The 12405-nt window shown below is 40.4% G+C and overlaps 1 protein-coding gene across 1 annotated transcript in view; it reads left to right on the top strand.

Annotated features, from left to right (window-relative positions):
* The window catches only part of KCTD16 (potassium channel tetramerization domain containing 16), a 268375-nt gene extending 266595 nt beyond the window's left edge, over positions 1-1780 (top strand). The window contains exon 2 of the mRNA XM_032627837.1: positions 1298-1780. Coding sequence (XP_032483728.1) covers positions 1298-1752 — 455 coding nt within the window. The 3' untranslated portion in view covers positions 1753-1780. The remainder of the gene's footprint in view (positions 1-1297) is intronic.
* Positions 1781-12405: the final 10625 nt, after the last annotated feature.

The following is a 12405-nucleotide window of genomic DNA, read 5'->3' as shown; positions in this document are numbered from 1 at the left end:
CCATAATTGTGGATTTCCTAGTTTAGGGAGCCACCAACTGAGTATCTGAAAAATGGCTCTGCCTCCAGATAGCTCAACGCAATGCTATGAATCAAGACTTAGGGAAATAGGGAGAGAGGAATTCACACTGGCTTAAATATATTGTAGTGGGTCATATAAGTGAAAGCTCATTGACAGGTCTAGCTTCAGGTATGGCTGGATCCAGGTATTTAAACGTTATTGTTAGGATAGTATTTTAATGAATTTCTACACTGTGACTTGAGCTATCTTCTGGGAGGACAACAAAGAACATTTCACCTTGTCCACCTCAGGGCACTCATGGTATAGTAGCTGAGATGCCTAAGGTAGAAAAGAACTATAACAAAATATGATATGTGCAATAATAGATGCATTTACAAAAGTAGACCATAACTCACAGGAAAAATTTAACAGCTACTTCTGAGGATAGGTAAACAAGGATTCAGAGAGGAATGTAACCTTGAAAATTGTTTTGAAAGAGAAGCAGGAATTTTACAGACAGCCTTGGTTATAGTATTTGGGAGACCTGTATTCAGATCCCAGCCCTGCCATTTACAGGTAGTGCAAACTACAACAAGTTTCTTAAATTCCCAGGGTCTTAGTTTCCTTGTATGGAAACTGGGAGTGGAGCTACTGATTTCTTCGAATTATCATGAGGACCCGGTGAATTGATGCATGCAAAGAGCTTACATGGGGGCCAGCACAAAGTAAGCCCTCCCTGACTGGTAGCTGTCATTCCACTCTTCTAGACTCCCCCCATTTACCTGGCTGCAATAACATGGGGCATTGGATTAGGGTTTAACATCAGCCACAGTAAAATCAGCTAGCATTTATTGAGCGCTTACTGCATGCCACACATTGCATTAAGAATTTCACTTGCCTTGTCTAAATCCACCCTACAGCTCTTTGAAGTGGGGAAATTACTATCCTCATCTCACAGATAAGAAAACTGAAGCTTTGAGAATTTAAGGGATATGCCAGCGTAGCAAGGTTAGTGATGGCATAGCTGAGTAACTGTCTGACTCCAGTGCCCATGGGCTGAAGCATTATGGTATATTCCTTGTCACGCAGCACGCCATCGTGAACTTGCTTCGCTCGATGAACTTGGGTACTCCTGTTGCAGCCCATTCCGTGCGCCATCCCATTTCTTCTAAAGACATGGTTGTGGATGCTCGTGTGTGTGTGTGTGTGTGTGTGTGTGTGTGTGTTCACATGCTGTGTTGTTACTCCACACTGAGCTACCTGGCATTCATCCCTTGGGTCCTGTGCTTCCTTGCAGGTGAGCCATCTCGGTGGTCATCCTCGCACTGTGATTGCTGCTGCAAGAATGGCAAGGGTGACAAAGAAGGAGAGAGTGGCACCTCTTGCAATGACCTCTCCAGCTCCAGCTGCGACAGCCAGTCTGAGGCCAGCTCTCCCCAGGAGACAGTCATCTGTGGGCCTGTGACGCGCCAGACCAACATCCAGACTCTGGACCGTCCCATCAAGAAGGGCCCCGTCCAACTGATCCAGCAGTCAGAGATGCGACGGAAAAGTGATCTGCTCCGGACTCTGACTTCGGGCTCCAGGGAGTCAAACGTGAGCAGCAAAAAAAAACCTGTTAAGGAAAAGCTCTCAATTGAGGAAGAGCTGGAGAAATGCATCCAGGATTTCCTGAAGATCAAAATCCCAGAGAGGTTCCCTGAGCGAAAACATCCATGGCAATCTGAACTTTTACGGAAGTATCATCTATAGTGGAGGGCGGGGGAGGTGGGAGAAGAAACAGATCGTGTCACCATTTTGAAGTAAACCTCCTGAAAGAAATTCATATTTGAAAAGAGAAACAATAACTAACAATACACGTTTGTTAGAATACAGTAGCCCATTGATATACTACTGCCTGTTTACCTAGTTCACCTTAACACGTCAATCCACAGGGTAGATTTCTTTCCAGATGTGGAAGTATAAGAATCTCTCTCGCTTCTTTTTGTTCTTTATTTGTTTGTTAACTTGGTCCCGTGTGCTGAGTATCTTACGTATAATGAGAGCCAGCTACATAAGTATAGCTGAGAGGCCTTGGGAATCATTTATCCCAAACTGGGTTTTGCTCTCCTCTTCTACCTCCCTCCTTTGAATGAGGATATGGTAGAGATCTGACCCATTGCCATAGGTCTGAATTTTTAAATGTTCCTTTTCCCTTTTGTTTGTGGGGTAAGGGGGGAATGGCAGATTTATATGACTTTTCACTCAAATCGATTATGTGCCAGTTTATATGGACTCCGTATGCATGAGTATTCGTGCAACACAAGCCCAACAAAGTGTGTATATACACACAGTGCACATGAGCCCAGGGCCTGGGCATCCTAAGAGGTGTGCTTCTGCTCCCAGCAGCACCCTCTTAGAGTCCTGCAGACACAGGAGCCTCTGCTCTTATCTTAAAACCCTTCTGGGAAGATTTCCCAACCTCTCTTGGCAACAACCTTCATCATCAACAAATTACCTTCCTTATTTCAAAATTAACACCCTCAGGCTCCATTTTACTGCGTTGCTCTTTCCCTGCACTAGGAGAAGGTAAGAAGAGCTAGTCACATATTCTTTGTGTTTTTTTTAAAAAAACAAAACATCCCTAATCCGCAAAAACGACTGCAAAACGACCCCATGTGCAGCCTTCTCTACCCTGAGCTGAATTACCTTCCTTCTCGCAGTGTCAGAGTCCTTACTGCCCACATTTTCATCGTGTGGCCTTTTCACGTCATCCACGTTGAGTTCTCTGCATTCCCGTGTAGCTGTGGAAGTAAGAAAAACACACAGCACTTGGATGAGCGTCCAGCCTTTTGTTTTAAGAGGAAATTGTATTCCATACCCCTCCTAGTAATGTCTCATAACTTGTTCAAATTGCAGTGCTTCACTGTTACTTCCTTATATCCAGTTTCTTTTTTTTGCCTTTGGGATCTGGGGTTTGGCTGTGTCCATACTAGGATTTGGCTGTCGTTTCTGTGACGTCTGTGAACAACCCAGCTAGATAACTGAAGCTCTGAAATTAAGACTTTGGCTTTCTGAACTGTCTTTCTTGATTATATCCTTCACCTATATAGACACAGCCAAAAAGATACTCTTAACAGCCATCCATCCACGTGACTCTGTATTCTATTAACGTACCAATAGTTTTTTCATAGACTTGTGGTAAGTGAAGATTAAAGGGCAAGTTTTTACTTTCAGCGTTCCTTGTGCATTTCAGTGGGAACTGAAAATATAATTTGTCCATCATTAATTGTGTGCCAAGCACTACTAACTTTTTTTTTTTACTCTGTGTGTGTGTGTGTGTGTGTATGTGTATATGTATCACAGGTAATAAAGGCAACTGGATGATGTTTGTAGGAGGGAAACATAATGACCAATTGCTCCTTTTTGAAATCTTTCACTGATGCACATTTATCATGTAAGAGGTCTGTCTTGATTCCCGTTACTATTGCCCATTAGTATATGGATATCTTTCTGAATTTTTATTAATTCTTACACCTGGGCAACAGACTCAGCCAATGTTTTCTTGTCCTAATGGTTCGAATGGACTTTACAGTTTTGCTGAAGTGGAAAAGAAAGGTCATTTGGGGAGCTGAGTTGTCAAGAGAATTATAACTATGAGTTTAAGTGGTGTTCTTTTTTGCAGTAGTATATTAGCAGACGTTTAATCTTAACTACAACCTAGCTTTGTACCGTATGTCTTCATTCTTTTCAGTGTTTCTTTATACCACATCAAAATATCATATTAATAATAGAAGATTCTGCAAAGGATCATAGAACTCAATGGGCCAAGAAGTTGAATTTGGTGAAAATATCCCCAAACTCACTTTGGTCAAATGATTCTTATGGTCCTACTGGAAGTTCTGTCAGAGAGTTGGGGGTCTAACTAAAATGGCCAAAGTCCCAACTTTCTTAAATTTCAGACCTGATTGTCGTGCCTTCAAGATAGAAACACACTAATAAGAATTAGAGAACTAGTAAGATGACAGTCAACACACTACTCCTACTACATACTTTAAATAGGAAATTAAACACTGCAAAAGAAAATGTTCATGGCATTATGTCTCTGTTCTTTGACCTGTCATGAATTTGTTTCTGTTTAGGCTGTCTTTATACCCCCAGTGAACAAAACCAGTGGTGGCAAGTCTGTTTAAAACAACAGTAACATTTTAAATCTGAGTCAGCTCTAGACCGATACTCACACCAAATAATCCAAGTAGCTGAAACAACAACATGGTGTTCATTTGTGTGGTTGTTGGTGTGGAGATGACGGTAGACCTGATCAGTAAAAGGCTCTGCAGAGGCACCGAGTCCATGGACATCTTCAGTCCTAGTTCAGGTGGAGTTCAAGTGAGGTCTGTGTGGCCTGCAACGTTGGAGATGAGTTCTGGGTAAGTGAGTTAGAAGATGAAATGCCGTAGTGGCCCTGCACCATGAATCAGGCCCATTTTCCTGAACTTAAAATAGTTGGAAGAACTTTTAGTTCATTTCCGGACAGAACAATATATATGGCTCGCTTCTTGAATATTGGTTATGACAAGGGCTGATATGAAGAGACTAGTAGCATCAAATAGGTCAAATGAATAACGAATCATATGTGCAGAGCCCCTACTCAGGTAGCCTCCTAGAAAATTCTGCAATGCTAAAATCCATTGAGCTTGGGGAGGTCATTCTCTATGGTACATGGGTCTTCTGAAGGCAGAACTATATTTAAAATAAAGTCCCCCTACCCACTGTCAAAAAGGGAGTGATCTGTGTTTAGCAGGAAAGGGGGAAGACAGGAAAATAAAACTGTTGGGTCATTGTGGTAGTGTGCTCTCCCTCCCCCTGCTAAGAAAAAAATTGCCCTGAGATATGGCTATAAAACATCAAAGTCAAGTGGTTTCCAAAAGTTGCAGTGATGTTATCCTTTGTAATTGTAGGCACAGTTACCTTCCTGGAAATACATGCATGATGAATTATATTAAAAGGGGAACAATTCACAAACCGTAAGTGTTCCCTTTGTTCTTTATTCCTCCATAGCTGTGTCTACCCCCAACCAATTCATTTGCAGGGGTTACATCTATCAAAGGGGAGCTAACAAGGATTTTTTCACTTTTCCATTGGCCTTGTTTGGGGCACCTTTATCCATAGGCACAGACCAGATGTGTATTGTTCACTTGGGGTCCTCTTAGTTCCCACTGTTTGTGCTTCTGGATTACTTTTGCTTCTCTGATCATCCTTTCTGATTCCTTTAGATTTAGATTCCTTTCTGATTATCCTTTGTCTGTGCCAAGCAAAACATGCTCCAGTGAGACAAAGAAAAGGCATATATGGTGTTTTGCAAAATTACTTGACCCCCAACTCCCAAAATGGGAAACAAACTTTGATTCTCATATATTTTTCTCTGTTACAGTTTCAAAGTTCCAACTTTGTATTTATAGTGTCTCAATCCAGAACACTTAAGTGCTGGTATTTTCTGCCACGAGCTATCATAACGTGCAACTTGACTTGTCTTGGTCTTCTGGAGGATATTTCCTAGATTTAAAACTCTGTGAGCTTTTAGGAAGAATCGTTTGTCACCTTCACGTGACATGGCAATTTTCAAAGGAAAAATGATGGGAGTTATTTTTTTCCCCCATGACTCTGTGGCAGATGAATGTTTTTGCCAATTTGCATGCTGGGTTATACGTTTAGCATGGGCCGTTTCTCTCTTAATGTCTTGGTACTGTTGGCATCTTGCAATCTTGATGGCCCACTGTTCCAATTTATTTATTTTCTTTTATATTGTCAAAATAACACAAGAGAGAAAGAATCAGAGTGAGCATTCTGTATTCTGAGGTAATATGGAGTTAGATGTCGTCTGAACAGGACTGTACAATGATTAATATCTGCAGAGAAATTAGACCAAATGAAACCTGCTGAAATGGGTTTGATTTATATTACCTTCATCATTCTGATTTTAGAAGAAATGGTTATTGCTCTCCACCCCTGCTGAAAGAAAAGAGTGCTTGTTAAACTTTAATAATCACAGCTTTGTGATGCAAGCACAAAGCTTATTTGTTTGGAACGTCTGTTTTTCTCATCTTGCCATATACATTGGAATGGAGATTCTTCCCCTGGTGACCTCCACTGCAGAAGTTTTGGCAGTGTTTCCAATACTCAGCATGCATAAAATCATTTGCAGCACTTGCGTAAAAATGCAGATTCCTTGACCCTAACCCCAGAAAGTCTGACTCAGAAACTTCAAGCGGGGCCAAGGAATCTGCATCTTGGGCTATCATCCTTAATGGTTTTGATGAGATGGTCTGTGGACCTTCCTTTGAGAAACTCTGCTCTTTAGGGACTCTGCAGAGGTCAGCATTTCTCTCACTTCCTAGTGGCACTTCCTCTCACTTTCTTTCCACTGCAAATGAGTCAAAGCATGCATAATTCATTATCTTAAGAAAAAAGACCCAAAGAACATTCTAGGACTAGGGCAGAGCAGATTTCCATAATTTGTTTGCCCTGTCATCTGCCTGTCAATCGTAACATTTTCTTCTTTTTGTGTATGTTTGATGTTTGTGCCTTTTTTTTTTCCAAACTGAAAACCTACATCGATATAGTTTTATGGCTGGGTAGATGGGAGCACATCTCTGAGTGAGATGTGTCCTAATGATACCCAACAAGGAACAAAAATAATGACCTTTTCCAAAGAAAGTTGTTCATTCCTAGGCCCTTTTACAGTTTGAGTCAGAGGAACCTTAGAGTGATCCGTAATGTAATGAGGTGTATGGCCCCAAAGGGGGTTCCAATAACTGCACATACAAGCCACTAAAATGAATATGGAATGTTCAGTGAATTGAGCTCTACTTCACGGATGAAATCCTGAGTCATTGTATTGCCAAGTTTGTCCAATTTGATTCAAGCAGGACTAGGAAGTCCTCAGAGTTGAAGACCCTGAACCCCAACATTAACTAAAAACTTCAAGCAAAATCCATGGGGGATAATAAATTTTTAAAAAAGAAATAAGGAGTGGTTTCAAAATTCCATTTGTAATGACATGAAATTCTCTAATTTTCCAGTCACTCTGACTAGGAGAGGCGGCCGTACTATAATTATTCAGAAAGAAAAAAATTTTGGAGGTTTCAATGACCCAGTTGGTCCTATCCATGTAACACAGTAACCGGAGATGTACCAGATTCCCACATGCAACGGGAAATAGAGAATAGATGGCTTAAGTTCATGCTTGTCATGATATTAGTTAATATTTAAGTAAAAACTACTATGAAAGGAAAGTGAAGAGTGCTTAATGAAACGAATGCACTTTTGCCACTAATTAAGATTATTTGGCCAAGAATTTTTTTTAAATCTTAAATTTGATTCAGTTTCTTTTCCCTCCTTTACTTCCCAAGGGAAGTTTACTTCTCTTTATTCCCTAGCTTCCTAACCTTTAAAAAAATGTTCTTCTTGTTTGTGAACAAATTGTGTTGTTTATTTGATAAAGCATTTTTAGTTCCTAGACTGTCATCTTTGCTTTATTTAGGGAATTTACTTTGAAAAGCCTGAAGAAAAATGTGTCCCAGTCCAGTGATTATCAAGGGGTTTTTTCTGGGGGAGTGAGGAGGTGATTTTCCTGTTAATCAGCCTTCTAAAAGCGCTTACACGCCAACTGGAGGGTTAAGTAAGTCTCCTCTCTCCAGCAACCTCTTCCATCTTGTCAGTTTATTCTTAGAATTGACCTTTAGCTAATTTACCTGCACTTGCACAATGAAAATCAACATAACTGCAGACTCTCTTATTGCTGTTGTTGGCCGCACCCACCACAAATGGAAGAGGATTGACGCGCAACTAAGTAGTGGAGGAGAACTGCTTTATAATTGTGTCTGTGTGTGTATGTGTCTCTGCGTACAAATACATGTGCAATTTTTAGGTCAGTGTTGGGTCGGTGGCTAGTGCCCATGGTAATGCTATCCAAGTTCAGGGAAAAAGTCTTTGGTCACAAAGTTTAACCACTTTTAATTCAGCACAGTCGTTTGTCAATACTTGAAGGTTAAGTAAAGCTGGTCTCCTGATACAAAATTCAAACGTTACGGATTTCTGGATGAAAATCAAACTCATTTTCATTTATATAGTCACTATTGACATCATACTCAAAGAAAAGAAAAAAAAAGGAAGGAAAAAGGAAGCCTTGAAAGCTAAAATATGCACAGAATTCACATTGATCACTAGCAGTTTTTCTCAACTACAGCCAGTGGTCAGTGGTTTTTCTTACATGTGAGAGACAGAAACAGTTTCAGGAAAGGCTCTGATTTGCGTGGGTTATGTGCATTTAAGGCAGTGACTCTCATCCAGGCGTGATTTTGCACCCCAGGGGGCTTTTGGCAATGCCTGGGGATATTTTTGATTGTTGTGGCTTGAGAGGTGCTACTGGCATCCAGTGAGTAAAAACCAGGGATGCTGCTAAACATCCCACCATGTAGAAGACAGCCCTCACAACAAAGAGTTTTCCAACCCCAAATGTCAATAGTGCTGAGGTTGCGAAACCCTGAGTTAAGGGTTGGCTCAGATTTTCCAAGGCATTCTTAACCATGTAGAGAAAGACTTCTGGGCCAAGGGATAGGATGAAATGAATGATAATAATTTGTACCACCTGAAATCTGTGTAAGGTTTATTTATTATCCCTTTATACAGATGTGAATGCTGAGGTTTAGAGACAAATATGCCATTTTTTCCCAGGGTTCCAGTAGTGACGAAGCAGGCCTATGGTCTAACTCTGTCTTCTACTTAAATCTTTTTCTGCCTCAGAAAAATGATACTTCGGTGAAGTTATCAACCTTAAAACAGCTAAATGTGTTTGTTGTGAAGCGCTTTGGGAGCGTTCTGAGTTCGTGTGGCCCGATTAAGGATGCTTTTCAAGCTGATCAACAGTAGAGGGCAAGGTGCTCTCAGAAAGGAAACAGGAAAGGGGGGGCAAGGGTGCTTAGAACAGGCCAACAATTCCATCTTTATCTGCTCGTTGTGTACTTTGTTTCTTTGGGTCGAACATCCTCACTAAAGGTGATATCTAGATCTTGGAAAATATGATCCTCAGACCCACACAGATGACCCCCATGCCCACGTTTTCAGAGCTATGACAAGTCTAAGCAAGGCCCTGGCTACTGAGCCTCATTATTTCATTTACTTGTACTGACCTCATTAGAACACAAAGCAGGTTTGTATCTTAAATAATTTGGCATTTTTCTTTTAATTTATCACACCAACATCACAGTGATAGAATAAAGGTCCAATCATTCTACCTCCATTTCGTACAAGGGAAACTGAAGACCCAGAGAGTTGAAGTCAGACATTCACTTATTCATTTGTTCATGCATTCACTCGGCGGGTATTTGTTTAGTGCATTCCGTGTACAGGTCACCGTGATGAGCATTATAATCTACTAGGGAATCGAACTTGGGATACAGAACTTGAATTCAGATCAAGTTCGCATCCTAGGCTAACATTATTTTTGTATGTAACTTTGATCAACGTTCTAGATTTATGGTTTAAATTTTTTTAAATTTATTTATTTTATTTCTTTATATTTGGCTGTGTTGGGTCTTGGTTGCGGTGAGTGGGCTTCTCATTGTGGTGGCTTCTCTTGTTGCAGAGCATGGACTCTAGGCATGTGGGCTTCAGTAGTTGTGTCATGCGGGCTCAGTAGTTGTGGCTCGCAGACTCAGTAGTTGTGGCTCGCTGGCTCTAGAACATAGGCTCAGTAATTGTGGCGCACGGGCTTACTTGCTCCACGGCATGTGGAATCTTCCCAGACCAGGGCCCGAACCCGTGTCCCCTGCATTGGCAGGCGGGCTCTCAACCACTGCGCCACCAGGGAAGCCCTATGGTTTAAATTTTAAGTTATAAACAATGTAGACTACGAACTTGTTATGCGCTAGAAACTCTACTAGGTGTTTTCTATGCCTTATTTAATCCTAGAATAACGTAATGAGGTAGATCTTGTTACTCTCCTCTTTTTCACAGATGAGGTCAGTGAGACCTCTTTCTGAAAAGGTAAAGCAGCACCTAGCCTGACAACGGCAGAGACAGATTTTCATCTGGGTTTATTAGACTCCCAAGGCTGACAGCTTCACCACCTCATGACATAAGCTCTTCTTCTCTGTTTTCTGGATTTCACCTTTTTATAGTTTCTTCTGTTCTAAGCAAAAGGTAGCCAGGATGATTCCGGCCTGACATCCTTCCTGCAAGTTGTTTGCTATTTTGAGTTGCAAGTTCCACTGGACAGGCATATCCCTAGGAGATCAAGGAAAAAAAGATTTTGGGGGTACCACAGACTGTACTTAATGGTAAAAGCCCTATCAGGGGGCTTTGTTGTAGAACAGGTATCTAGTGAGTACTGAGCCCTATGAAACCCACAGTGGTAAGATAGCTTCCACGTCAGGAGGATAGCGCCCTCAGCTGCTGGCTGTGCTATTCACAGGTGACCGGGGCAAATTTCACGAAAAGTAAAATGTGTCTGTATATGTGTGTGTGTGCATGTACATGCACGTATTTGCCATTTTTACTTTTTGGCTTTTTAAACAATTTCAGTTTTTGTTCATGACAGGTCAGAAATCCAAATATTATTGACTGCCCCTAGCATCTCATCATTACTATTCTAAGTTGGAAAAAAGAGAGTCATCTAGAGAAAAGAAACTGCACTGAAATATGTGAGTGTGTGTGTGAGGAGTGTGTGTATACTTGTGTGTTTTGTATGTATGTTTATGTATAAGTTTTGTGTATATATGTATATATGAGTGTACATCTATCTAAATGTATATATATCTATATCTATACATTTGTATACAGACATAAATCTTAGTTTGAAACTGTTTGGAATTTTGGGTTTGAGGGACTTATAATTTATTTTTGATTTCCTAGATAGTCTAAAATAGTTCTAATTTCCAAAAGTCTCTTCCACTATGAGTATATGTATATATCTATGGTACAGAGAATATGGTTAGAATACCTAGGTTTAACATCTATGGATGCAAAACCAAATAAAAGTGCATTTAAGGAAAAGCCAAACTTGGAAAAACTGGCTTTCTAATTTGAACTATTTGTTGGAATTTCAAACTGCTGTATGTGTTCTCAAACTTGCTCATTAAAACACACACACACATACACACACAACCCACCAAATGAATGTGATGATGTTTAGGAAGAAAAGAATAAGAAAATGTAGGTCTATGATAGCACAAATCCAATGATTACCATACCAATGGTACTTCACCTACCTATTGGTTAATTTACTATCTTCTCATTGATTTTACTTCATCATTCATGGGGGGGTGCCCCCGTGGCCTTTTGTATTTGTAGGTGGAGCTAGTTATCTGTTTAATTATTTTAAAACTATAGTAAATAATTAATATGCATATTGTAAACATATACTAAAGCTCAAGGGCACATTGTAATAATAACCAAACATTTCCTAGACTCCTGCAAGTAACCCTTTAAGCCTGTTTATACAGATACCAAAATAGTTGCTCAAAGAAGGAACGACATAAAGTTAAATGAAAGAAAATGTTACTTATCTGTTTTGGCATCCTATATGCATGTGACCAAATGACTGAAATTTGGGCACTCTTAAGGATACAGTAAGTTATGTTTTCATTCATAGGCATGTGCTTTGCATATTTTGGAGAATATGAAAAGTGTTTTAAGTCAACCTATGCAAACAGGGCTTCCCTGGTGCTCCTTGGGATCAGTCCGTATGCATACAGCCCATACCTTCAGAAACTCAGCCTGGTTCCCAGGCCAGGTGTTAGCTGCTGGTCCAAGCACAGACTCTTCCTCCCAGGGACCTGTCAGGTTTGCTCAGACAGTCAGAAACATTTGCAAACCTATCGAGTATGGTCATTCCTTTTTTTTATTCCCCAAATCTCCCTGCAAATGTGGTCTTAAAAGCATACGAAAGAAAACCAATTTTGTAGCAATTTCATGTTCTAATTAGGTTTAAGGACACTTGAAGAAGGAATGTTTGTTTTTCCCCAAAATTTTAGAGCAGAAGAGGAGGTTTAACATCAACCTTGGCTTCAAGTTCTCCTATCATTTTCTTTCATTCATTTTTATTCTAAAGGAGAATGTTGAATCAGGGTAATTTTGCTTAAAATATTGTGCTTAGTTTAGAAAAGGACAGATTAATTTTTTTGTGTGTGTATAGCATGAGGGGTGGAGAAGTGGGTGTGCCAGACCCCTCATTACCCTGTTTCTGATCTAAGGAAATGGATTCAGGAATTATTGGAGTGGTACCCTACTTAAAACACAAAAACAGATACGTAGGGGGCCCTATTTCAGAGTCCCATTGAAAGCTGTTAATGGGATCTCCTGTAAGTGGGTCACCACTTATATTAGTGATGGCATCTCACTTGTTTCTCTGCTAGGAACTTAGTC

Source organism: Phocoena sinus, chromosome 3 (assembly GCF_008692025.1).
Source record: "Phocoena sinus isolate mPhoSin1 chromosome 3, mPhoSin1.pri, whole genome shotgun sequence".
NCBI classification, from domain to species: Eukaryota; Metazoa; Chordata; class Mammalia; order Artiodactyla; family Phocoenidae; genus Phocoena; species Phocoena sinus.
This window is presented reverse-complemented; position numbering and strand designations above follow the sequence as displayed.